The following is a 24,254-nucleotide window of genomic DNA, read 5'->3' on the forward strand; positions in this document are numbered from 1 at the left end:
TGACCCTTTTCCACTGGTTCACCCTCAAAACTCCGAAGGACTCTACTTATGATGGCACTTTTTACCGTGCCGATTTTGACTCAATTGTCGCAGATGACCCACTGTCAACTGTCAAGTGTCACCATCCTGACACCCCTGTTTCTCCTCTTCCCTTTCAGATAGCCTAATGAGAAGATATGTCTTAGTTGTAGACCAACAGCATAATCTGCACCTCAACCTTGAATGTTTCAAATCCATTAATAGGCAAGCCAATCTCACGTTGCTAGGTGGAATGCACCCAAGACTAAGGTAGCGAAAAGAGACATGAAGTCATCCGCTATTTTAACGCAGCCTCTAGTGCGTCATAGGCTCACATTTACAGGCTAAATTGGTGCTATGACTATCCACCCAGTTCACCAACAACAAAATGGCTGTTTAGCCAAGGACAGCCAGTCAGCCACATTTCCCTATTCTAGTCTAGCAGGCAATAGAATTCAAGGGTTCAGCGGAAATGACCCGTTCGAGTGTTGGAGCAGCTCGGCTTCAAAACTTCAAATGGGTTGGTGTGAGAAATCCAGTTTTGGTTTGGGAGTTTGGCAGTGGGACCTTGAAGTTGATGGCGGAGGTACGGAGTACCCTATCCGATAACGCCGCTATCCAATTGAGAGGCGGGTTAGAGTTGTAGGTCTTTCTACGGAGGATTGTGAACCCTTAGCCACTGTGTGCATTGCTTTCTCAAAGAAATCCAAAGTATGTTCGTAAATTGACTTTAGGCAGCACGGTTTTGCCGGTGTACTTGGGATAGGAGATCAAAGGTGAATGAAGAGAAGAAATATTACCTCATTGATGCTGGTGGACAATGCTGGTAGCAGAATTATATCAGAAGAATATGCCCTCAAGACCAGTAACTTTCCCAGGAAACTCCATAATGATGACTTCGGATGCAGTATCTCCTGGGATCAGCTGTTCATTTTATCTTCAAGAGATTTGACCCGGGCCTTGATCACCGCAGCTGACTCCGTAATGGATCTGGTCAGCTTCCGGATCTTTTCCAGCTCTCGTGTCCGGTTTCTCTCCGCAAGAGACACGATTTTCCGCACTGTTTCAACCTCTGCTGCCTCCATGTCCGTCAGCCCGCGCATACTGGGCTGCCGATTATTCTTGCGGTGTTTCTCGGCAGTGCGAACCCTGCAGACAGCCTTGATAAGAGGCAGAATAGCTGGCTGATTAAAGGTAAGCCACGCTGCGTTCTCCGGCGTTGCGCCCTGGTGGTCCCAGATGATGTCCATTGCTGCTGCGCGCTCGGTGAACTTCTTCAGACTCTGAGCGCCATCAGGCACTGGAGCTACGTTTTTGACCCAGTCGAAGCCAACGGCTGGGACCTTTCCACCTCGATTAGACGTCTCTTCAATGTCCTGGTCGCCGGGGTTCTTCATAGTGCCATTTTTTCTGGCCTTCTGCCATGCCTCGTATTGCACTCGTTCATCTATTGTCATCTGTGATACGGCTATGCTTTTTGGATCACTCAAGTGCTGGGATGCCATCTGCAAGCCTGTGAACAATGCTAGGCTGTTACCGTCGCTGACCACTTTGGCTAATGCTTTCATCTTCTTGGCCGTTGTTTCGAGGTCGTCGTTCACTGATGGCACTGGGAGTATCTTTAGGTTCTCGCCAAGATGCTGCAGATCTGTAGGATCTATCGCAGCCTCTGGATTCTGGGTAGTGGCATTGTTACTTTGCTCGTCAGAACAGCTGCCTGTAGCTTGATTCCGAAGTGGTAGAGATTGCGTAGACATTGTGGGTAATGATAAAGCTGATGGCTGTGAGGGACTGTGTGACATGACGGCAGCGATTTGACTGCTCAAGGAGAATAGGTTGTTTTCTTGGAGTTGGTGATTTAATGAACTAAATGAAGCCTCTCAGTCAAATTCACTGGCTTGATATATCTGGAAGTTCCCGATGTCAATGTCATGAACAGGTCCGATGTAGATGACCTACATTTGACAGGCAAGGGGTGCCTCAGTCATTCCAGCTCTTATACTTTGCCGAACAACTCATCTTGAGATGAAAATCACACTGTACTAATGGAATTGTAAATCACACTGTACCAATGGAATTGTCAGATGTGATGAGGTACAACGATGGAGGTGTCCGATCGATAAAGGGAGGGCGAGATCTATAAGAATGTAGCTAGTCTCCACCCAGTCTGTGTGAGGATGACTAAGTATTAATGAAGATCTACTTCACTACAGTAGCAAGTTGAAGAACAAGACAAATCTAAGACTCTTTTGTTTTCCAGTCAAAGAATTTGAATCTTAGATTAAGTGCATGTATGTGAAAGATAACTGAAAAAAATTAGAGTGAGCCGCAGATGTATTGTACAATAGGTGCCTATCGCGAATCGAATAAGTCACCACGTTTGCCGTATGGCTAGCTAATATACATGTTTAGTTCATCACTTTCATCATGTGAACACTTCAATTGGATGACAAGGATATTGGGATGAAGATGACGGTAAAGCAAGTCAAACATATAGGAGAGTTTCCAAAATTCGACAGGTCCCAAACGCCGAAACCCCACGCTCGAATGCTGCAAGAAAAGAAGTTGCCCCGTGGCTAATCCTACACATGTGCCAATCAGTTGTCGTCATCATCCGTAAAGGCTCGATCTTTGAGGCCATTCCCTCTAAGCCAGACACGCTTCCACGGACCATCGGGTCCGAAAGCTGCTTCCCGATCCTGCCGCATCCCCTCAAGGACACCGACTATGCCACCATTCCGCAGCCGCTCCAGGACGACATTCATGCCTTCCTTACTTTTGAGCACTGCATCTCGGGTTCGGCTCACGCCAATGAGCTCAATGGTTCTCTGAATTCCAGCAGTGGAAAGCGACGAGAAGAAGCCCTTCTTAGGCGTCTCTTCATCAAACTCAATGGTCTGATCGGCAGTAGGGATGGTCTTCTTTTTTCCAAGAAACTTTCCTTGTCCCAGTCGAGAGCGGAAGGTGACCGTGGTTTTCACCTGGGTCTGTTCGTTTCTCTGAGCATCTAGTGAAAGCCCCTGTAGGCTTTCGAGCGAACCCTCAATTGGTTGCCGCGTGTAGAGTTGTTTCTCAACAACACTCAGAATACCCGTCCATTCCATGTTCCGCGATTCGGTTTCCATCCATCCTTCCTTAATGTCAACGACGGTAGTTTCAAGTATATAACTCTGGCCAGAATTGTCCGAGCCCCCAATTCCTTTCGGAAGTAATTTCAGAATACCCGACGGGACCTTTGACTTCTTCAAATGGAGACGAACTGTATGAAGTCGCTCCGTCTTCGGATCCACATAACGGTCGATCACATCGGTGGTCAGAACATGGCGAGAATACGGATTCGGGTAACGGAGAAAGTAGGCGAGTGAGACGGCAGGGAAGGAATAATCGTACGTAAAGACATTCTCGAAGAATTTCATGGTTGCTGATGCATATAGCAGGTCGTAGAATCGAGATGACGATGCTAGAGCTGATGTGGCGATGGAGGAATCGGACGTCTGAGGAAGATGGGTGCTCGTCTGATCCTTGACCTTTCTCAGTGGTCGGAAAGCAACTCCTGTTAGAAGAATTTCTGTCAGCTTCCGGGAGCTCTGGCGCTAGCCCGATTTGTAACGCGGGGATGCCAAGACATTCACGTGATTTGTTTATCCGCTAAGCACACCGCCCGAATTCTGCCTGCAGGCCTGAGTCACCCAACAAATGGTTTGGAGGGGCAGGGAGAAATTTATTGACCAGTCCTCTAAGATTGTTACCATCTTCGCCTACTCAGAGTGACTCGCCATAGCGCATTGGTCGCCTTCTCGGTCATCTGTTTTATATCTTTATCTCGCTGATACTGGAACCCTCATTAAACATGGCCGACGAACCTGGACAGCCCCCCGCTCTCACCACATTGAGCCTGGCCGAGAAGGCCCCCGCGTCCAAGGCAGTTGCTCAGATTGTGACTCCTTTCGATGTGTCCGGTGGTGTCGACGAGTCGGGCAAGCTTCTCCCAGTCGACTATGATAAACTGGTTCGGGAATTTGGAGCGACTCGTATCTCCAAAGAACTGCTCGAGCGCTTTGAAAGAGTAACTGGACGTCGGCCTCATCGATTTATGCGCAGAGGGATTGTGTTCAGCCACCGTGACCTGAACCTGATTCTTGATCACTATGAAAAGGGGCAACCATTCTACCTCTACACTGGGCGTGGACCTAGCAGCGACAGCATGCACGTCGGACACACAATTCCCTTTGAGTTCACCAAGTACGTCGTCCTTTTTTCAATTGACGCTTCTGAAAACGAATTGACCAGGATGACTTTACCAGGTGGCTGCAGGATGTCTTTGATTGCCCTTTGGTTATCATGCTTACAGACGACGAGGCGAGTTTTACGTCTATGACGAGTTCTACCTTTGCGTCTAACCAGTTTTTTAGAAATACATGCATTCGCAAAAGATCGAGGTCGAGGATGCTAAGAAATATGCGAAAGCAAATGCAAAGGACATCATTGCAGTGGGGTTTGATATGAAGAAGACATTTATTTTCAGCGACTTCGATTTCGTTGGCGGCGCATTCTATGAGAACATCTGCAGATTGGCGAAGAGAATCACAATAAACTCCGTCCGAGGAACCTTTGGCTTCAATGACAGCAACAACGTCGGAGAATTCCACTTCTGCGCAACTCAATCGGCCACTGCATTTGCAACTAGCTTCCCTCACATCTTCGGTACCGACAGGAAGAAGGTCTCGTCGATTCCTTGCCTGATTCCCTGTGCAATCGACCAGGACCCGTACTTCCGTCAGTGCCGTGAACACGCCGAGAAGATGAAGTACAAGAAGCCCTCGTTGATCCATGCTATCTTCCTTCCCGCTCTTCAAGGCCCGGGCTCGAAAATGTCTGCGAGCGTCGAGACATCCGCCATCTACATGAACGATGCGCCCAATCGAATCAAGAACAAAATCAACAAGTACGCCTTCTCCGGAGGACAGGATACAGCTGAGCTTCAGCGTCAACTGGGCGCCAACACCAAGGATGACGTCCCGTTCCAGTACCTCACGTTCTTCATGGAAGATGATGAGGAACTGGAGCGAATCCGTGTGGCTTATGAGAAGGGAGAAATGCTTACCGGCGAGGTCAAGCAAAAATGTATTGCGGAGCTACAGGCTTACGTCCAGGCCTTCCAGGAACGCAGGGCCCAGGTCACCGACGAGGTAGTTGCCGAGTTCATGCGGACCCGGCCCCTCGAGTGGAAAGGCAACCCTAACCCCATCGTTGTTGAGAAGAAATAGAGGTTCCTCACTTTGAAATAAATAGCCCTGCTTTTGAGCGTGCACTTGCCAGTTTCGTCCAGCACCTGCTTCCAAATTTTGGTCGTGGGGACGTACAGTCCACCTTGGAAGCATGAGTGGCCCAGCAAATGACATGAAGCGATGATAGATATGAATGAACTTGACCGTCTCAGCGTTTCATCCTTGATCGATTTAATACGGACACGCGTAACAGTTTTACCCAAATTGCCTTGTTGGCCATGGGCAATCTTGGGATTAACGGTAGATTTGACCAACATCCATCTCTCATGGTTTAGACTCGTTCAGCAGGATTCTGCCACGGAAGAATCCTCTCACACCATTACTGAGCCAACACTCTTCACCATCGATCAGCTCGGGGACAGTGATCGCCTGTTCGGAGCAGAACCCCTGAGACAGAGCGTATCGCCTTGTTGTACCCGCGTTACCTCCACTAGAGAGAGGTGGCGTGATCCAGGCCGGCCCGGAATCCTCTTGATCAATCTTCGCTTGTGTGGATGCGGACATCCGTCGTCTGAAATATGGAGTCGTTATGCTCCCCTCCATAATTTCCCCTTGAGGATTCACGATTAGTACTTCAGCCGGATCTTGCGGGGAGGTGATCTTGGCTCGAAGTCGCGCAGCAGTGTAGTCGTCTCGGGATGTAGTCTTATGCGTTGTGAAGGGCGACGGCACGGTTCTTTGAGAGTCTACCGCAACACGCCAGGGCGTGGATGTCTGATTCATTTCGGAAGGTAGGAGAAGGCTTAGCGGATCCATTTGCAGGGCTGCGTTGACCTCGACGGTGCATGCGCCATCTCTGTCAATGACAATGCGGAGGCGCCAAGGTTTCGTCCGGTCTGGTATGAAGCTGTTGAGGTGTTCGACGAAGGACTCGACATCTTGTTGTAGGAACGTAGCCGCTTTGCTCCACCCGAAACATTCTGCAGCTTTTAGAAGTCGTCCCTGGTGATAGGGGAGAAGGTAGTAAGGTGATCGCAGGGGATCTGGGTAGGCGTCGGTGGGTTGTCCTTTGAGCAACTCGGGGAGCGCAGGTTCGTAACGAAGAGAGGAAATTATCTGGAAGGACTCCGAGGCTTGCGATTGTGTAATTGTAGCCATTGCATCAGCTAATAACGGAATGGACGCAGAGCAAGTGAATCATGGATGCTGTGCTCAATAGTAGACCGCGAGCGCGCTAAGGAGGAATGAAGACAGAAAATGTATGCGATGGTCAACGAGAAAGTCACTAATGGTGACAGGCCAGTTCTCTAGCATATCAACACTGTGCCTTCTCATAAATCATTTCTATTCACTAGAGATCGGTTTTCTCAGGCGATGATGATATATGGTGGAGTAGAAGTAAGCAGGAGAGTGTGATTGGCCTGGTGTGCTCGAGAGCTCGGAAGGGCGCTGCAGTACGCCGGAACTTGGAACATCGAAACGCATAACTTTTTCAGGGCCGCATCATCTCTCCCCATCACCCTCCCTTCTCCGAAGCCTAAAAAAGAGCAGCGTTTTGCTGACAAGCACCCTACCCTTCATCAAGGACCGGTATGTCATTATTTAATTGCAATTACTTACCCCAGTTCTTGCTTTCTCCCGAATTGTTCATTTTTAGGTTGCTCACTGTCGTTCCCTGCGCTATGCAGAGTTCAGAATTCAGGTTCCTCTTTGCCGGGTCATCATGTCGAGCGAATCGCCATTACCCCAGCCGGTCAAGAACGTCGTTGTTGACACAGCTTCCCTCCCTGCTTCATCATCCGCGTCAGTCTGGGACCGTATCTCGAAATGGGTGTCGGAAAATAAGGCGCTGGTCTATACCATTGCTGGTGTTGCCGTGGTCGTGACCAGCGCAGGCGTTGTATACTACCTTTCCGACTCCGGCCGGACCACCCCAGCACCTGCTCCCACAGAAAAGAAGAAGAGCAAGAACCAACGACGCAAGGAGAAGAAGAAGGCGGAGGAGGAAAAGAAGGCAAAGACCGCCACCGTTCAAGAGGGTATGCTAAATCCGACAGCGTTTTGCGCACCCTCTAAACACAGTATCGAGCTGATAACGGTCTAGAACAAGTTCCCAAGAAGGCCGAGGAGGTTTCGGAAGAGCTGCCTGAGGTCGATGAGGCAACTGTCGATCAGTTGTCGGACGAGGTGAGTTGCTGATCCTATCCTTCCTGCTTCTCCTGGCGTCCGCTGCTCGAATGCTCACAATTGTTATCGCAGACCCGGAAAGCTTACGCTGCCAAGCTCAAGGCCGCTGGAAACAAGGCCTATGGCTCCAAGGATTACAACAGAGCCATCGACCTCTACGGAAAGGCGATCATTTGTAAACCCGACCCTGTCTTTTACTCGAACCGCGCTGCCTGCTACAATGTCCTTTCGGAGTGGGAAAAGGTCGTTGAGGACACTAGCGCTGCACTGGCAATGGACAGCGAGTACGTCAAGGCCTTAAACAGGAGAGCTATTGCATACGAACACCTCGAGAAGTACAGCGAGGCCCTTCTCGACTTCACTGCCAGCTGCATCATTGACGGATTCTCCAATGATGTCAGCCGCAACGCGCTGGAAAGACTTCTCAAGAAGGTCGCAGAGAGGAAAGCCAAGGCTATCTTGGAAGCCAAGGGTCGCAAACTCCCTAGCCCTACCTTCGTGTCCAATTACCTCCAGAGCTTCCGCCCCCAGTCTCTTCCCGAAGGCCTTGACGAGTCCGCAGATCTCAGTGAGGAGTCTGGCAAAGGTCAGCTGCGCAAGGGTCTGGTCGCCATGAGCAAGAAGACCGGAGATGGCTACGAAGAAGCTGCTGGTGCTTTCGAGAAGGCCTTGGAACTCGGTGATCTGGGTGAATACGAAGCGTTGGCCCTCAACATGAGAGCCACCTTCACCTACCTCGAGGGCAACGCCCAGTCGGCCCTGGCTGATCTTAACAAGAGTATTGAATTGCAGCCATCATTGGTGCAGAGCTATATCAAGCGCGCCAGCTTACACCTCGAGCTTGGTAAGTCCATCATGTCTTTGTTGTGAGCAGCTCCCAGGTGTTTCTGACCCACTCTAGGCAACAAGGACGCCGCAGCCGACGACTTTGAACTCGCCATCACCCACAACAAGGACGATCCCGATATCTACTACCACCGCGCCCAGCTCCACTTCATTCTTGGAGAATTCGCCGAAGCCGCCAAGGACTATCAGAAGTCGATTGACCTCGACCGCACCTTTATCTTCTCTCATATTCAGTTGGGTGTGACACAGTACAAGATGGGCTCTGTTGCCTCAGCTATGGCTACATTCCGTCGGTCCGTGAAGAATTTCGAGGACGTACCGGATGTCTACAACTACTATGGTGAGCTCCTTTTGGATCAGCAGAATTTCTCTGAGGCCATTGAGAAATTCGACAAGGCTGTGGAGATGGAGAAGCAGAGCAAGCCAATGGGAATCAATGTCCTACCCCTGATCAACAAGGCTCTTGCGCTGTTCCAGTGGAAGCACGACTTCCAGGAGGCCGAGAACCTTTGCCAGAAGGCTCTAATCAGTAAGTCATTGCCATTGCCTTCTGTAGTTGTTGAGAATTCACTGACTTGCGTCTTAGTCGACCCTGAGTGTGATATTGCTGTGGGTACCATGGCCCAACTCCTTCTTCAACAGGGTAAGGTCTCGCAGGCGCTCAAATACTTCGAACGGGCCGCAGAGCTGGCTCGTACGGAGGCGGAGATCGTCAATGCCATCTCGTATGCCGAGGCCACTCGGACACAGTTGGAAGTCCAGGAGAGATACCCCCAGCTGGCAGCGCGCCTGCAATCCATGGGTGCTGGGTTGGGCGGACCTGCTGGTCTGTAAAGAGTCACTGAGCCACTTCAATGAGGCACACACGATCAACTCTTTCGCACCTTCTACATAGACCACTTCTTGCCCCGAGGGCTTTTGCGAGACTAATCGTTTCCCTCCCCTCCTTCTTCACTGTCAACGCTTTCCAATTGACAGCACAGCCATGCGAGCAATACCTACTACGCCTTTATAATGGACCGTTTCCTTAGCTCACTCTGATATCTGGGGTGCTCGGTCTCTTCAGTTACGAGTCTGTACCTACCACCATACGTTTGCGTTTCGTTATATGCGTTCCCCTCTTTATCTTAAAAGATCCCTTCTCTGGTTGTTCACCTATCATATGTCCTCCGTTTCTGTTCCTTGTATGTTGTGGTCGTCTGCTTGTTTACGAAAAGTGCTGGTCTCCCACTATGGAGGAAACAGCATTGTGGCCGGAATGTTTGAGTATGTTCAACGGCTGGAGCTTCGTTTCTGGCAAGGGACGATGTTGGAAAGGATTTCACTTGTACCATAGTAGTAAGCGGGCGGTAGTAGGAAATACAGTATGTTGGTTGCCTTTTTCCATGTATGCTATCTACTTGGGTACACTTTGACTCTGTCATAGATATCCCCGCAGCTTATGGAAAGGCCATCCTTATCGGCAGCCTAACTGCGTAGACTAATCCTTATCACCTGACGGGGGTGGACCACGGGAAACCCCACCTCTCACTATCAAGGTACGTACTAGTGTCAGTGTCAGGTAGTCATTGCGTATCACCGGCATCAGCGTCACCATCTCAGAACGAACTGTGGTTCACTCCTTTTACTCGTACATCATCATTATCCCTCGTAGAATAGTTAGTTCCTGCTTGTCTTGTTGATGACTCACTATAGAGGATTTTGAATCCCCTCAACTCTGCGTTGTTCGTTGTCTTAGGTATCCCCAGTCAGCTGCCATTGCTAAATAAGATACACCACATCTCCACAATTCCTTCCTTACCAAGCCGGGTAATGTTGGTTCGGTCTGCTGTGCAGTCGTGATTTATTTGAGCATCTGTCACTGTCTGACTCTGCCTTGGGTATCGACAGCAGGCAGCCATTCTGAGCCCACGTCTTCTACCCACGGAATCGTACGTGACTACGGTGTTGCTTGTCCACGTTTCTCCGCCTGACACCGACCGTCTCTTTACCTCAGGCTGATCCCGTACACTCCCTCCTCTTACCCCTCCCTACCTTAGCTATCTCCCCGTCATCGACTTGGTTGCTTTATTGCAACGACGACGGATCGACGAAATCTCTTACATTTATTCATCGAAGCGACTAGACTACGACAGTTCGACACTTTTCCAGCTCACCTGTCAAAGTTGTCGAATATCGTGCGTACAACGGTGAAGGCGTTGTCTTTGTTAGTTGTGGGTGATAAGCAACACTTGCTCCCCTCTCTGGAACTCAAGGCTCGAAGTCCACGAATCGACTGGCCAGACCTTCACCATGCCTGATAAGCAGGGTATGTAACCCGCCGAGATCTTGTACGGAGAAAGAGCATTTGACTTACTTGTCCTTGTGTTGCCAGCTGTTGTGACTCTTTATCCGCTCTTCCAGCCAGATGTCCTGCCATTCCGCTCCCTAACGTTCGCTCCCGATACCGAATCTGTGAAGATTGGCCGGGCTTCCAAGCGGGAAGCGAAGGGTCTGGTCCCCGCTCACCACAATGCATTGTTCGAATCGAGGGTTATGTCCCGGGATCATGCGCAGTTGAGGGTATCCTTCGAAAAGAAGGTAGGTGATGTCAAGGCAACCCTATCCCGTTGCATGAATGGCAGCTCGTATGCAACATTGTTCGTACTAATGCAATTGAGCACAGGAGGTCTACATACGGGACAATGGCTCCATGCATGGTACTTGGGTCAATTGTCAAAAGATATCGGCTGATAAGGATGTCCCAATCCACAGTGGTGACGTTGTGATATTTGGTACCGAGGTTATACGCGGCGAAGGTATGCCCTCTACCACAATAGTGATTTCCTGCCAGACACTCGCTGACTTCCCCACTCTCTCTAGATACGTATCCGCCCATGAGGGTTCGTTGCGAGTGCCAATGGTTTGACCTTGAGTATGTGGCTACTTGTTTTACTTCCTCCCGAGGCTCGTTTACTAACAAAGTAACCTTGGCAGCGAGGGGGCTTCAAAACCCAAAAAAGCACAGGATAACCTAAAGACAAACACGTTCTGCGTTCCTGACGACGACGACGATGAGGTAATTGAGATTGTCGACGAGGCCCCGATGGACTCTGCATCGACTGGATCTTACGTGCCCGACGACGCAGACATTTCTTCGGACTCTGATCATCACAAGTCTGCTGGGAACTCGACTCCTATTACTTCGCCTCTGAAAAAGGATGTTTCTGTAGAATTGGTGGAAAGCAAATCCTCTGCACCCGCCAGTGAGCTTCAAAGGCATGCGCTCAGATCGCAGCAAAGTCCGGTTGATCTTGAGGAAGAGAACAATGAGCACCCTCTTGTAACTCCGCGGATGACCCCACCGTCTGTTGAGGATACTTACGAAGGTTCCTATGCCGGTATAGTTGATGATATGGGCGACATCGATTATGCTCCAGATAATGAGCCCGCGCTTACTGGTTACAGTCGGGGGGATTCAGCCACTGGATCCGATGGTTGGGAGGAAAGCGAAGAGCAAGACGAGTCTGACGATGATTTGATGTCTCATTCATCTTTCGGTGTTGACACCGATGGGTTCGATAGGGAGGCCGATGCTATGGCATCTAATGTTCCTTCGACTTCAGTGATCTATGAATCGCTAGTGGCTGTGGCTGTGAGTAAGGGAGCCCGGTCGCAAGAGGAGGACAGATCGCTACCCACTCAAAATGATGCACCTTGCTCGACAGCGGTCACCAGTGGCGAGCATGTTAGTCTCCAGACCGCTGCTCCGACCCTGAACAGCTGGAAATCCACGGCGAATGAAGATTCTACCGAGTCGACTCCCCTCAAGTTCGGCCGGTCGTCCATCCCACAGCCCGTCGGAGTCTCCAATCCGGTGTCACGGTCTAGCGAAAGATCGCTCGATCACTCACTTGCCTGTTTCCATCACACGACGTCGTCATCAAACGCGGACGAATGTTGGCCGAACGTTGGCTATCATCCTATCGATCCTTTACCGCAAAGTGAAAGCAATGGCAATGCTATATCGCAAGATCACCGCACATCGGCTGCTCCTTATACTGATGGACCATTCGTCAACAGTCACATAAATACCGCTTTCGATGACTTTGAAAAGGGAATTAAAGTCCACTCTACCGTTGCTACTGACATCAGTCAGCCAAGTCGAGAACAACGCCCTAACGAAGAGAGTGTCGAGACTTGGGACGACGGCACCCGCGTGGATCTGCAATCAAAGCATCATTTAGTATCATCTATGGCCGGTTCAGAGGCCACTCGGGACTCCAATACACGCCTTTCTATCGCTGACATTGTTGATACTTCCGAATGGACAGCAACATCTGGCCTCAAGACGTCGCGGAAGAGGAAGGCTCCTGAGATGGAATCGGACTCAGAAGAGCTTGATCAGGACCTTGCCGGGCACTTCCCTGATGTCACTTCCGTTGACATTTGTGATCTGCTTGACAACCAATTTGTCAGTGGGTCTGCAGAGTCATTCTCTCAAGACGCTCAGCCACAAGTTACACCCGTTGATCTGGACGCCTCGCTCTCGCATCTTACGGGGATTCACGCTGTTGCCAAAACTCAGAATCCCAATGATGCACCCAAGGCTGCCAAACCTGCTGCTAAAAATGAACGAGCGTCGAAGAGACGAAGGGTTTCGGGCTCAGGAAGCTTTGGAAGTCATGTCGCCACTGCTCTTCTCGGCGCAATGGTTGGTGGCTTGGGTACAGTCGCTCTTTTGGCCTCCCTTCCCACTGACTACTTCGCTTAAGAGGCTTACGGGGGAGTGCAGCCGCCGGCATTTTCTTTGCCTCTCTCCACGTCTCCTTTCATATGTTTGCTTCTTTGATCTCTCCCCTCCTGCCAGACTGGATTTATTCTACCCTGGCATTCCTTTCAACCGAGTCGGTCGTTGCTGGGAATTTTGATTGTTCAACGGCGTTTATTCTACCATCGGATGGCTTGGCTTTTGGGAACTTTGTTGCTCTACTGAGGAATTCTTGAGAATTTGCGGGGATCGCTCACGCTGGTGCGGGCGTGTCTCCTTTTATTTATCCTTAAGGAAGAATCTTACAATGAGATATGTTTATGATGCGTCTTCCGCACTGGTAGCTTACTGCAGAGGCCCAGACATAATTCTGCGCAGCTCCCATGATGACCATACCGCTCAAACAGTCAAATTCTTGCTTAGGATTCCATTTCACCCGTGACTCTCAACACCAGCTGGCAATGCATGGTGTCTGGTGTCGAGTCTGAGGGCTTGTAATCACTGAGCATACTGGGTTCCTCCGGTCCTCGGAGCATCTGGCCATGATTCTAATCCATGTATAAGCCCGATAATGGTCCCTCTAAGGACATGGATTGGCTATAACATACAAAACGATGTTATCTAGGATTGGCTGCCTGATATTGAGGGCAGATGTCAGCTGATCACAATCTGTTCGGCGCTTCCTCTTGTGCTTCGGTTTTGTGCAACATCAACACCATCACGTCACCAACGCCAAGGATAAAGGAACTGACTCTACATTATTACGCATGGTAGGCCCTTTCGCTCGGCCATCAATATGTTGCGGAGATATCCTCCAAAGAGCGCAAAAAAACCAAGAAAAGTGGAGATTTCCTGCCTCAGCCACATCTTTCATGGGCATCAGTCTTTGGTTGGAGATTTCGAGCAAGGTTCCGATGGCAGTTGGAATGGCACACGAAGCCAAGGTGAAACTCTCTCTAATGCGGGATTTACAACGGATGCTTGCATATTCGCCTAAGCTCCACCACCAATAAGTAATATGCCTGTCATATGCTGATCTTGTATCCATTTCTCCCATCCCCAAGCCGGATCGGCCGGTTCGATTGGGATAACTCTTCGCTGCAAACGCTCTCCAGCCGTCTTCCTCTTATTATATTCTGGATCTTATGATTCTTGACACTCTGGACTTTTCCCACATGGACGGATGTAACCTCTCTGTACTATGAATACGACATATCAGTTTCATGGGGACAATCGGTGAGCGCGCAAGGTTCGTCTGAGTTATCTTTTACAGGGACCAGAAACCTGCGCCGGGCTAGCGAGCCAATTAGCTGCAACAGCACTTCAGCTGCAAATGCATCTCACATTTGTTGTGAGAAGGGCTTTCTGGGACCATGTTTCATTTCATGCCTTACGACCTCAAGGACATGTGATCACTCGATCTGCAGGTAAAGTGCCATGCATCCAATATGAGGCACAGAAGGTTTTCCTTGGCACAAAAACTCCAAGTCGGTACACGGCCTTCTGGCACTATACGGGTGGTAAAATCGTTAAACTCGCTCTGCAGTTTCCACTGCTCGTATATCGGACGGATACCTGCATGAGACCACATATTCGCATTAAGAGACGAGATCTCAGAGACGCAGTACTGAGAGTGCTCACGAGACCGTTATGAGAGATACCCGTCACCTTTCTCACACAGTCACTCACTTTACTAGTCCGAGGCTCCGGTATCTCGGGTGGACTATAATGGAGTTTAAGCCAGCTAGATCCCTGACATCCCGTTGCAAGCGATTGGGTTGATGGAAGCCAGATCATAACCAGCTGTTGACATATCGGACAGCGTCCTCTAGCATGTCTTCCCATAGGCTGACATGATTTTACTGGTCTTGCAGTAGCTTGGATCTTACTATGCAGCGCAATGGTGTATGCGCCGCAGAAGCTGCACTCTCGCTAAGAGTCGCATTTGAGTCGCTGTGCTCAATTCCGTTAATCATCGCATCATCGGTCATAGGAACACAGTGATTGAGCATGCATTAGACGGTTCGCTAGTGGGCTACGAACTAGCGAGACGAATGACATTCAAGCCGTGCAGAAATTGATCGTGTCTTTGCTCAAAATAGAAACGTGATTTGTGGGCGCCAGTAAAAGGTATCGGCATTGCTGACAGGAACGCGATACTAACTTGATGTTACTTCTCTCTCGTCTGTACATCTTCTAGAACAGCGTTCTGTGTGATCTATATTTGATACACAAGAATGATATCATGCTGGCACGTTGCCCTGCATCTATCCGTGGTTGTCAGCTAGCCCCCTCTTGCTTCGTTGGAGCGGTCAGCAATTCGAAATTCTTATGCTCGTTCCCTGTCATTCGCGACTCGAGTAACACAGCTCTCGGTGGCTGCCATGCTTTCGCCTTCGTTCCATGGTATGGATTTTGCGACTTTTCCAATTCCTTACACTTCTCCTGTTTATCGCTTCTTTCCTTCACTCTGATTGCATGATTCGGCGCTCGTTCCCTTCCTACCTGGACCTAGCTTCATGCGGCATGTCATGAGCGAGGCTCGGACCAAGATATCTGGTCGACTTTCCAATATCCATCTCAAGCACTGGCGACTCGGACCCGGCTCTATGGACCGCACTCGCCGTCAATTTTCCATTTTCGAAAATCTGACTTGCCGATGATTCTCAACGCGTGTCTACTGGATCGTTGGGCCGCTTGGGCGTCGCTTCGATGGTTTGGTTCCTGATCCCTGTCACCGCAGCCGATCTCCTCTGACTCCGCCGCGTCTCCGACATGAACGACAGACGTTGATTCGCCACCAGCAAGGATCTAAACAGGATGAATAGCCTCGAAACTCTAGTCGCACAGTTCAGTGACCCTATGGTCTTTTGCTGACGGCATACGGAGAGATCGCCGTTTGGACTGGACAGGGAGGGGCCTTGTTCGGCCTGCAAGGCCAAGTTTCTTTTTGCTCATCTAATCTAATCATACCACCTGCGCAGATATAGAAGCTGTATTAAGACGAGACTGATAAGCAACTCATTTCCTAAGCTGATCAGGACTGTTCTTTTAGACGCAGCCAACAGATGTCAGCCAGGCATCACGGATCGCTTGCTTCGGAATGCAATTGTGTCTACAGTCTGCCTTCAACCTTTGAGTCCTCGGCGCAAGCTCCAAAGCATACAATATTGTCGTGCTATCGTAATTGAGATTGAGACAGCACAGTGTCATATCGCACTATGTCGTCGCTGGACCTGGATCCAGAGCATACATCTTGCATAGGAGGGCGGACCGTCGTGACCTGTCGGGATTGCGCAGGTAACGCACCAAGGTACGTTCTGCATGTCTTTCAGAAGAGTATTGCACCCATTCTGATATCTCGCAGAGGAGCCGTATGTGCCAGCTGCAATGGACGCGGCTTTGGCATCTTCGTCTGTGCGCATTGCAACCCGGCGGCCGCTGCGTTTAGTGCCAGGAATGCTGCCTCGTCGGCTGAATCATCTACTCTCTCCTCGCCTGCATCGCTAAGCCGCAGCTCGTCGACTTCGGTGCCATCGCGCAATGATCTAGCAGCTGCTCGACCGTGGAGGCGCTTCGGAGATGGCGACGGGGGTCCCGGAGGGGGAAGGATTGGAACGAGTGCTAATACGCCGCGGAGAGTATGAGCAATATAAGTGCTCCGGCATGATTCTTCAAGTACATCGGAAGATGTTACGTGGGAGCTACAGCTACACGGATGCTGGCGAAGAGGAGTTTCGGGGTTCATAAAAGATAAGGCGTTGATGCATACCTGAGTCACTTCACGTGGGAAGATTGGAGACATTCTTTGTTATACTTCCTATCAAGCCAGACAAGAGGTCTCCCTTCTTAAAGGGTCTATGGAAGAGCGTATGATTTCAACCACTTATCGTCCGAAGGCTGACCTTTTCGCGGGTTAACATTTTTATAGCTACTATAAGGGTCTGGATTGCGAGGTGTGGCATTTTGCAGTAATGTTGGTCTTTTAGCCTAGTAGTAGTACCCATGGTGCCCCAGTAAGCGAATGCCAATAGTTGCAGTACCATTGGTAATCGGAAGATTATGGTAGAAAATAACCTAACCCTAATTATCTTCAAAATCTATCGCCTACAGGAGGTCAATGGATTTAGAGCTGATAGCGACAACGAACGCAGTACTGATATTATTTATTGATTCTGAGCAATATCAATGATTCTTCCAGGTAGCCACAAGAGGGCACAAGGAAGACCTCTAGATGCCAACCCCAGTTTAGACAACAGCATCCGCAACACCCAGTTCATACTCCCATCACCTCTTCGAGTCTGTGAAGCTCCTTTTTCACCTCACGGTAAAGGCTCCGCAGTACACCAAGAGTGTCCCATTCGGAGTTCCGAATTCCTCTTTATCTCAATGGTTACTTCACTTGCCAAAATTGACCGGCGGATCAATTCCTCACCCAGCTATATCGGTATAGAAGGGCTAGAGAGCCTGCATAGGGTCTGTAGCGCCTCAAGGTACATGTAGTATGCCGAGTTCATGGTTTGTGCACGCCCACCCATATATCATATGTGCTGCTGGTCTTCCTCAGTGTTGGGGCGACTCGTCTTGCATGTCGTCTAACCTAAATGGAGAGGTCAGTAAGGTTATATATATGTCTCCAACATACATCAAAGAGCAATTATGAAGAAGAGCAATAGCGGTCATACGATTTTCCCTTTCTTGGTCGGGCACATGGTACCCTTGATTCAACGCGTGGATGAATGTTTGCCGCATCCTTTTCGAAGGCAATGACCTGACATATGTGGAAGGATATTTAATAACCTGTGTTGGTGTCAGTACATATGATTTTATAAGCAGCTACCCTGACTTACAGTTTCGTTTAGGGCTACACAGCCTGGTCCAAAAAGGCCGTGGACTGGTCAGTAAGATCGTCTCCCTGCCGCCCAGTTGTGCTGCACACTCCATTAACTGGTTCAACGATGGTTTGAGGCTTCACAAATGACTCTGATCTTGGACAATGTTCGGCGAAATTGTATCCTTGACTGCACCTTGCCTGATAATAATCAAGATATTGGTTGTTCGGGTTGCGTAGGACAGGAAATGCTCCAAAGGAGATCCCTGCTACAATGTGCTCCATGATGTCCAGCCATTTTCTTATATTTGAGGATGCAGACGTATCTAGGCTTCTTTGCTGTTCCGAAATTCCTCTTTGGCTTGAAGATATCGCTGTTCCCTTTCAACCGCGGCGGCTTTAACAGCTGCCTTTGCTTCTTCTAGTGGCATAAAGTGTCACTTCATGAACAGGGTGACCGCGTTCGAGATGGGCAGCTTGTTCTCCTTGGTTTGGTAGAAATAGTTCTCCTTTTCGCAAGAGTAGTAATCATTATGCAGAGTGAAATCTCCCAGGAGAAGCTCGGTCAACGGAAGAGTCATTGCTTCTTCCTGGTCTGACAAGATGATCTTGTATGCAAAGCGAGCCATTGCAAGTATTCCTCTGCCCAAGGTTAGAGGCTCTCAGACTAAAACGCTGGCTCAAACATCAGACCTACTGACAATCCCTCATCCATAGCGGAAAGTCAAATATATCTGCAGGTTGTTGCATGGTTCGCCTCATACTCAACATACACCTTCTCAGACCGCTTCCACTTCTCCCATTGTTCGATAAACTTCGAGCCCAGCTGACGATCAGTTTCAATAACTTGAGCATTGTTTTGGCCGTGACTTGCTTATTGCGGTCTTTGTCCAGCCATTGCGGAGGAACATTTCCAGCTCTATGAGACCTGGAGTGCTTGGTCGCTATTGTTGCAGTAATTTGTTTCTATATGGTGTCAGTGGTACCCCCAAGGTTGGGTCTGACTGACGAGAGGGCTTACTGTATGGACAGTCTCTGCGTAATCAACATCTGTTTAAGCAAACAATCAGAGTCTTGGCTATTGACCTATGCAGAGGTGTAATGGGCCATCATGTATAAACCCAAGTTCCGTAACGTACGCAGCTATGGCAAGTCTATCTAGGAGGCAAAATGGGTATAGGAGTGAGGTCGGTCACCACAGCAGGTGTCCAGTGTACCGAATAGCTTGCCAATATTTGTTTGGCCAGATAAGTCGATTTGGCACTGGACAATAGCGTCAACCCTGAAATGCTGGAGTCGCTGGACCCCATACCAAGATCTATAACCTAATCACCTATGCGACTGGGTAGATTTCTTCCGCTATGTCTCGAACTCTACGGGGAATACTTTTCCTGGGATGATAGTCGCAACAGAAAACCCACCCATATGTGAAAACTGAATGAGAAGATTAGACATGCGCTTGTTACGTACATAGGCAAGAATATACCGATGAGCCGGCAATTATCGTTCTGTAGTGGACCCATCAACCTGTTGGTTCGAAGCATAAAAAGCGGGGAACCCCGTGGGGAATCATCCGGCAGTTGCTCCCGGCTTTTCGGAATATCTGGTGCAGCTTCTCTATCGCGACTCTTGTCCATGTCATATATCTACAGTCACGCTTGACAGCGTATGTATAATACATAACTTAATGAACGATGGACGATGCTGCATCAGCCCCACCGACACCCCGCGCCCCGTACCTCAGCAGATGAACCTGCACCGCGACCGAAGCGACAACGTGCTGTCACATCTTGTCTTCCTTTCCAGACCCATGAAGTGCAGAAAGTTGGTCTTAATGCGTCTATCAGTGTAATCAGCGGCAGTGTGCAAGTGGCCGGTAAGTCAGGTATTTCTCTGTGAGGTTGTTTGATAATTTGGGTGGGCTGCCAATGTCGAATGGCTGATAGATATACACTCGCAAAGAGGCTGACAGAAGCAATAGTATCATGCAGTCGATATATAGTATCTATGTAAGAAGAAACAGACTACAGACTCGCAGCCGTCCTGGCAAACAACTCTGGGTGCTGCATAACCGCCTTCTCGACTTCCTTGATTGCATCGTAGCCATAAAGCCAGGGCTGCACCTCTGGACATGTCCTGGTATCGTGTGAGCGGCTGATTGTCCCGCAGACAGTACTGTACTCACCATCTACTGGGAAACGCGCCCTTAATCTCCTTTCCAAGTTGAGACAAGAAGATCTCATCTCTCTTTTCCTGCTCCTCGCCATCTGGCATGTGGAAATCATGTCTCTGAAGAATGTCAATGCGTTGCAGTGGAAGGAACGAGATGGCAGACTGACCTGCTTGAAGGTCTCCTTGACGATGGCCTCGCCGCGGGATTTCCGCAAGCTCTCGTACAGGCGGAGGATCTGGGGTAGGTGTGATGTGTTCTTCATGTGGCCGAGTAATTGGCCCAGGACTGCGCCGTCTTCGAGAGACGAGTTGGCGCCTTGTGCGAGGTAGGGGAGCATGGGATGGCAGGCGTCACCGCTGTGTGGGGTTAGATGGTGGATATTAAGGAACGGAGGGGATGCGTACAGGAAGACCAAGTTTGACTTGTCGTTTACCCAGGTTTCCAATTCAGCGTCTAAGATAACATCAGCCGGTGCTGCAACTGCTTTGTTGCAGGATACTTACGGTGCATCAGCTTCCACTTGTCCACGCTGTCGACGTAGCTCAGGAAGCGATTCAGACTGTTATTGTCAGTATCAAAGGAGACGAAAAGGAGGCAACCTACACTGGATCCCAGCCCTCAAAGAGCTTCCGCATTTCTTCCACCGAACCAGACTGCCTGGAGACTCCGGGGGGCAGATTATCCGGCACAAGCAGCACAATGTTGAACATGCGTCCATTGCGGAGCGAGTAGGCAACCGCATGTGCACCGGGGCCAATCCAGAAGTGGCACTCTGGGTTCTCGACCCATGCCCTCAGCTCCGGATCCGAGATTTGGTCCGCAGTTAGCACGATTCTGTAAGCCAGATCGCCAGTGGGAAGCGGCGCATCCTTCTTCCCTAGGAAACACTCGCGGCAGCGAGACCAGAGCCCATCGGCGGCAATGATCAAGTCGCCGGTGTACCGATTGCCAGCTAGGGTTCTGACCGTTGTTGTATCAAAGTTTATTGAGTCGACTCTCTCGTTGAGATGGAACGTGACGCCGAGCTCCTTTGCACGGGTAAACAAGGCTTGCTGCAGATCTACTCTATGCAGGTCGATGAATGGGGCGCCATACTTTGCGCGGATATTCTTGTGAAAGAAGGGTTCGTTCGCGAGAATCTGACCGGTATAGCGATGGACGGTGAGCGCCGTGGGCTCAGCTGCGGCTTGCCAGATGGAGTTGGGAAGTTGCCAGTATTTGAAAAGTCGCGAGGCGTTGGGGGTTATCTGAAGACCTGCGCCAACCTACTTTATTTAGATCGGCAGTGTGACATCTTCTATACACCACTGACCTCGACGAGTTCCTTTGCTTGCTCGACTACTTCGACTGTATGTCCGGAGAGTGCGCAGGAGACTGCCGCGGCTAGACCACCAAGGCCAGCACCGGCAATGATAATGTGGAGATGAGCTTGTTCAGAAACCTATTTTGATTTAACTAATTAATCATATACGAGAATTGCCAGTAGCCTCTCACCATTGTGTTGCATTTGTAGATCTCGCTGATGTGAGGAAGAGACAATGTTGAGGATGTGACGACTTAACCCCGGAGAGAAGCAGGTCTTATAATACTTTAAAACAACTCCATCAAGCAGCCAGTAAGCGCCTCCATCAGCCGATCAGCTAGTGGATAGACTGCCGGCTGTTATTCCGTAAGGTACTGGATGTCTGCGGAGGCTCACGAGCTGCTCGGAAATACCGAGACTTATAGCCGGATTTCCCGGTGCTTGTATACGGCCAGAACGCAGAACTTTGTGCGATTACTTTCGCAAATATCGCATTCTCTTCTCTCTGGCTCTTGACTCCCGGTTATGTGCATCAGGGCAAGCCGGTCTCATCAGTGGCAATCCGAAGGACAGTCCTGGCTTGGATATCGCTGCTAAGTTGTATGCAGTGATCAAGTTAGGAAGGGTCCTATTCTGCTCAAGCAGGTGGCTACCTAGGGTATCTATATACTCCTGAATTCTAATGTTGCATTGATTACTGCTTACCAAATTCAGTTGGAAGAATCTTCTGGCATATCATTCTCTTGATTATGATCAGCGGCCCAATTCTCTAATAGAATTACGCGTATCGCTTCAGAATTACCAGATTAAGCGTATAAAGACAGCTTACCTAGACTTAACAACTATAACGCCGACTTCTCCCAGGTAATCTCCTTCCCATTAACCCCCTCCACAGCCGGAATCAACGGCCGCAGCGCCATCCCGTAATCGCCCCCATTGGGCGTCCGTAACAGCGTATGGATATGGAATTTCTTCGGCTCCTCATTACCCAAAAACACACCAGAGTGGTGATCGAACTCGACGAGAATAACAGGGCTCTGGATGCGATAGTAAAAGGGGTCCTCGTCGCCGAACCCGCCAATCCAGCAGAAATATGTCTCGCTTTCATACTGGCGGACCTGGGCAAGTTTGAGCTGCCGCGCCCGCGCGGGCAGATAGAGGAGGTACTGCTCCAGAATGCCGCAGAGGAGTTGTTTCTGGGGTTCTGTGAGGGAGGTGGCGGGGATACCCTCGTAGGGCACGACGCGGTTGTCGCGGTATGCGCCGCAGAGGTGGCGCTGGTCGTCCTTGTTCCAGCGGCCCGGGGGCATCGCGGGATCATGCATCTGGGCGAAGATCCGCGCCTGGGCTTGTAGTTCAGGGGAGAGGGACTGCATGAGCTGCAGGCCGAGCTGCTCCTCGACTTGCATGATGCGGGTGCCTGCGTAGGGACCGCTGTCGATCTCGTTGGGCTCGGCGCCGGTGAACCAGGGGGAGGCGACGATCTGGGACTTGTACAGGAAGATGTTGAGGCAGAGGTGGTGGCCGTAGAAGGACCAGCCCCAGGGCCTATCGGGGGACGGACGGCCGAAGAGCACGAAGTTGTAGGAGAATTCGTTCATGACGCGGGGGGAGTCGACCAGCTCGCCGAGGAAGTGGTTGATGCGCATGGCTTTGACGGCCTTGTCGTAGCCTTCTGGAGAGAGTGTCGTCTCGATAATGTGCAGGATGGCGTCGCGGATGGAGGGGGTGACTTCGTCGAGACGCAAGCCTTTGTGGCTGAGGAGGAATTCGGGGTTCGACCATGTGCGCCATTCGGGCGAGTCGATGTGGTAGCTGAGGGACTGGCGCTGCTTGTCGTCAAGAATGGAGAGCAGCGACTCTGCTGCGGTGACGATCTCCGCGATGGGGACACCTTCGTCTTGTAATGTGAACAGACCGGGGCGCACGTTTCCTGAAAATCAGTCAACGTCAACACTCACCAGACAAGATACATAAGGGCTGGCTAACATACCATCAGTTGTGACACCCTTAAAAGGCTCCTGCAGCAAATCCAACCAGTGCATATAAAGCGCATGCAGCCACGGCGGATGGCGCAGCGTCTTGAAATCATGCGCGTACTCATGCGCATCCTGGCCGCGCATCACCTGGAAGCGTCTCAAGCTGAGATCCGGGAGATACTGGCGATATTCGCCTGTAGGCTTCTGCAATTGAGCCAGCTGTTCGGACGACATGGTGGTGGACAGGTTTGAACAAACATAACTACCTATCCGAAATCAACCAGCAGCCAACGACTTTATTTACTAAACATCCTCTGCCGGGTCGCTGTTGCGTCCTTGTGATGGACTGATGGATTCTCCACACCCACGCTCCTCCCACAGTCCACTCTCCCACTGTGGAGGTGGAGAGCGGCAAACTGCTTTTCCGCCTGCCAGTACGGAGTAACCCCCATATCTTGCCTCCAGAGTCCGAACTGTAACTCTTAACTAGTTAACTTATGTCAGGCTGCTGATTCATTTCTCCCTATATCCACTCATAAGCGAACGGATTCTCCGACTCACCTCCCTGACAGGGAAATTATCCCCGACTCACTCCCCCCATCTCCATGTCCGCATTCCCCCACGCACGTATCCATCGAGCTCCTTCACCTGGTCACGGTAATCTCGATTATCGGCATTCGATGATGAAGATCCTGTTTCGATGGTCTGATGTTCCGTTGTCGGTCAGGTGATTGAATTCTGTGCGTCACGACTGCGACTCGGAGGTGCCTATGATCTGATATGGATATTTGGGTTGATTGCGGAAGGCCGGAGCCAGTTGATGGTGGGAAATCCCTACATGCAATGGCATTCGAATTGCTACCACGTGGGAAAGCAGACCTCCTTAACAATGATTCTTCTTGAAATATGCATTACAAACCCTAGATCTAGAATAGCCAT

The 24,254-nt window shown here is 50.2% G+C and overlaps 9 protein-coding genes across 9 annotated transcripts, besides 1 other annotated feature; 3 read left to right on the forward strand and 6 right to left on the reverse strand.

Annotated features, from left to right (window-relative positions):
- Positions 1-938: 938 nt before the first annotated feature.
- NFIA_033930 (uncharacterized protein) lies at positions 939-1,775 on the reverse strand (the record flags this gene model as incomplete). Its single annotated transcript, XM_001265723.1, has 1 exon — positions 939-1,775. The coding sequence occupies one exon, from the start codon at positions 1,773-1,775 to the stop codon at positions 939-941; it is 837 nt and encodes a 278-aa protein (XP_001265724.1).
- Positions 1,776-2,047: 272 nt separating this feature from the next.
- Positions 2,048-2,098: a microsatellite.
- Positions 2,099-2,615: 517 nt separating this feature from the next.
- Positions 2,616-3,434, reverse strand: NFIA_033940 (MSF1 domain protein; the record flags this gene model as incomplete). Its single annotated transcript, XM_001265724.1, has 1 exon — positions 2,616-3,434. The coding sequence occupies one exon, from the start codon at positions 3,432-3,434 to the stop codon at positions 2,616-2,618; it is 819 nt and encodes a 272-aa protein (XP_001265725.1).
- Positions 3,435-3,868: 434 nt separating this feature from the next.
- NFIA_033950 (tryptophan--tRNA ligase WRS1) lies at positions 3,869-5,285 on the forward strand (the record flags this gene model as incomplete). The annotated part of the gene is made up of 3 exons (XM_001265725.1): positions 3,869-4,260; positions 4,323-4,377; positions 4,431-5,285. 3 exons carry the CDS (start codon positions 3,869-3,871, stop codon positions 5,283-5,285), a joined length of 1,302 nt encoding a protein of 433 aa, XP_001265726.1.
- Positions 5,286-5,570: 285 nt separating this feature from the next.
- NFIA_033960 (aminotransferase class IV) lies at positions 5,571-6,404 on the reverse strand (the record flags this gene model as incomplete). The annotated part of the gene is made up of 1 exon (XM_001265726.1): positions 5,571-6,404. One exon carries the CDS (start codon positions 6,402-6,404, stop codon positions 5,571-5,573), a length of 834 nt encoding a protein of 277 aa, XP_001265727.1.
- Positions 6,405-6,969: 565 nt separating this feature from the next.
- tom70 (putative mitochondrial outer membrane translocase receptor (TOM70)) lies at positions 6,970-9,113 on the forward strand (the record flags this gene model as incomplete). The annotated part of the gene is made up of 5 exons (XM_001265727.1): positions 6,970-7,285; positions 7,351-7,433; positions 7,506-8,277; positions 8,335-8,808; positions 8,866-9,113. The coding sequence occupies 5 exons, from the start codon at positions 6,970-6,972 to the stop codon at positions 9,111-9,113; spliced, it is 1,893 nt and encodes a 630-aa protein (XP_001265728.1).
- A 1,458-nt stretch (positions 9,114-10,571) lies between these two features.
- Positions 10,572-13,032, forward strand: NFIA_033980 (FHA domain protein; the record flags this gene model as incomplete). Its single annotated transcript, XM_001265728.1, has 5 exons — positions 10,572-10,587; positions 10,654-10,859; positions 10,945-11,077; positions 11,142-11,225; positions 11,282-13,032. The coding sequence occupies 5 exons, from the start codon at positions 10,572-10,574 to the stop codon at positions 13,030-13,032; spliced, it is 2,190 nt and encodes a 729-aa protein (XP_001265729.1).
- A 5,265-nt stretch (positions 13,033-18,297) lies between these two features.
- On the reverse strand, positions 18,298-18,575 carry NFIA_033990 (uncharacterized protein; the record flags this gene model as incomplete). Its single annotated transcript, XM_001265729.1, has 2 exons — positions 18,298-18,502; positions 18,562-18,575. 2 exons carry the CDS (start codon positions 18,573-18,575, stop codon positions 18,298-18,300), a joined length of 219 nt encoding a protein of 72 aa, XP_001265730.1.
- A 1,309-nt stretch (positions 18,576-19,884) lies between these two features.
- Positions 19,885-21,540, reverse strand: NFIA_034000 (putative monooxygenase; the record flags this gene model as incomplete). Its single annotated transcript, XM_001265730.1, has 8 exons — positions 19,885-19,996; positions 20,046-20,149; positions 20,200-20,389; positions 20,438-20,486; positions 20,537-20,592; positions 20,637-21,298; positions 21,346-21,474; positions 21,505-21,540. 8 exons carry the CDS (start codon positions 21,538-21,540, stop codon positions 19,885-19,887), a joined length of 1,338 nt encoding a protein of 445 aa, XP_001265731.1.
- A 638-nt stretch (positions 21,541-22,178) lies between these two features.
- NFIA_034010 (DUF3500 domain-containing protein) lies at positions 22,179-23,549 on the reverse strand (the record flags this gene model as incomplete). The annotated part of the gene is made up of 2 exons (XM_001265731.1): positions 22,179-23,269; positions 23,330-23,549. The coding sequence occupies 2 exons, from the start codon at positions 23,547-23,549 to the stop codon at positions 22,179-22,181; spliced, it is 1,311 nt and encodes a 436-aa protein (XP_001265732.1).
- Between the last annotated feature and the right edge of the window lie 705 nt (positions 23,550-24,254).

The sequence above is a fragment of the Aspergillus fischeri genome, genomic scaffold, assembly GCF_000149645.3.
Source record: "Aspergillus fischeri NRRL 181 1099437636247 genomic scaffold, whole genome shotgun sequence".
NCBI lineage: Eukaryota > Fungi > Ascomycota > Eurotiomycetes > Eurotiales > Aspergillaceae > Aspergillus > Aspergillus fischeri.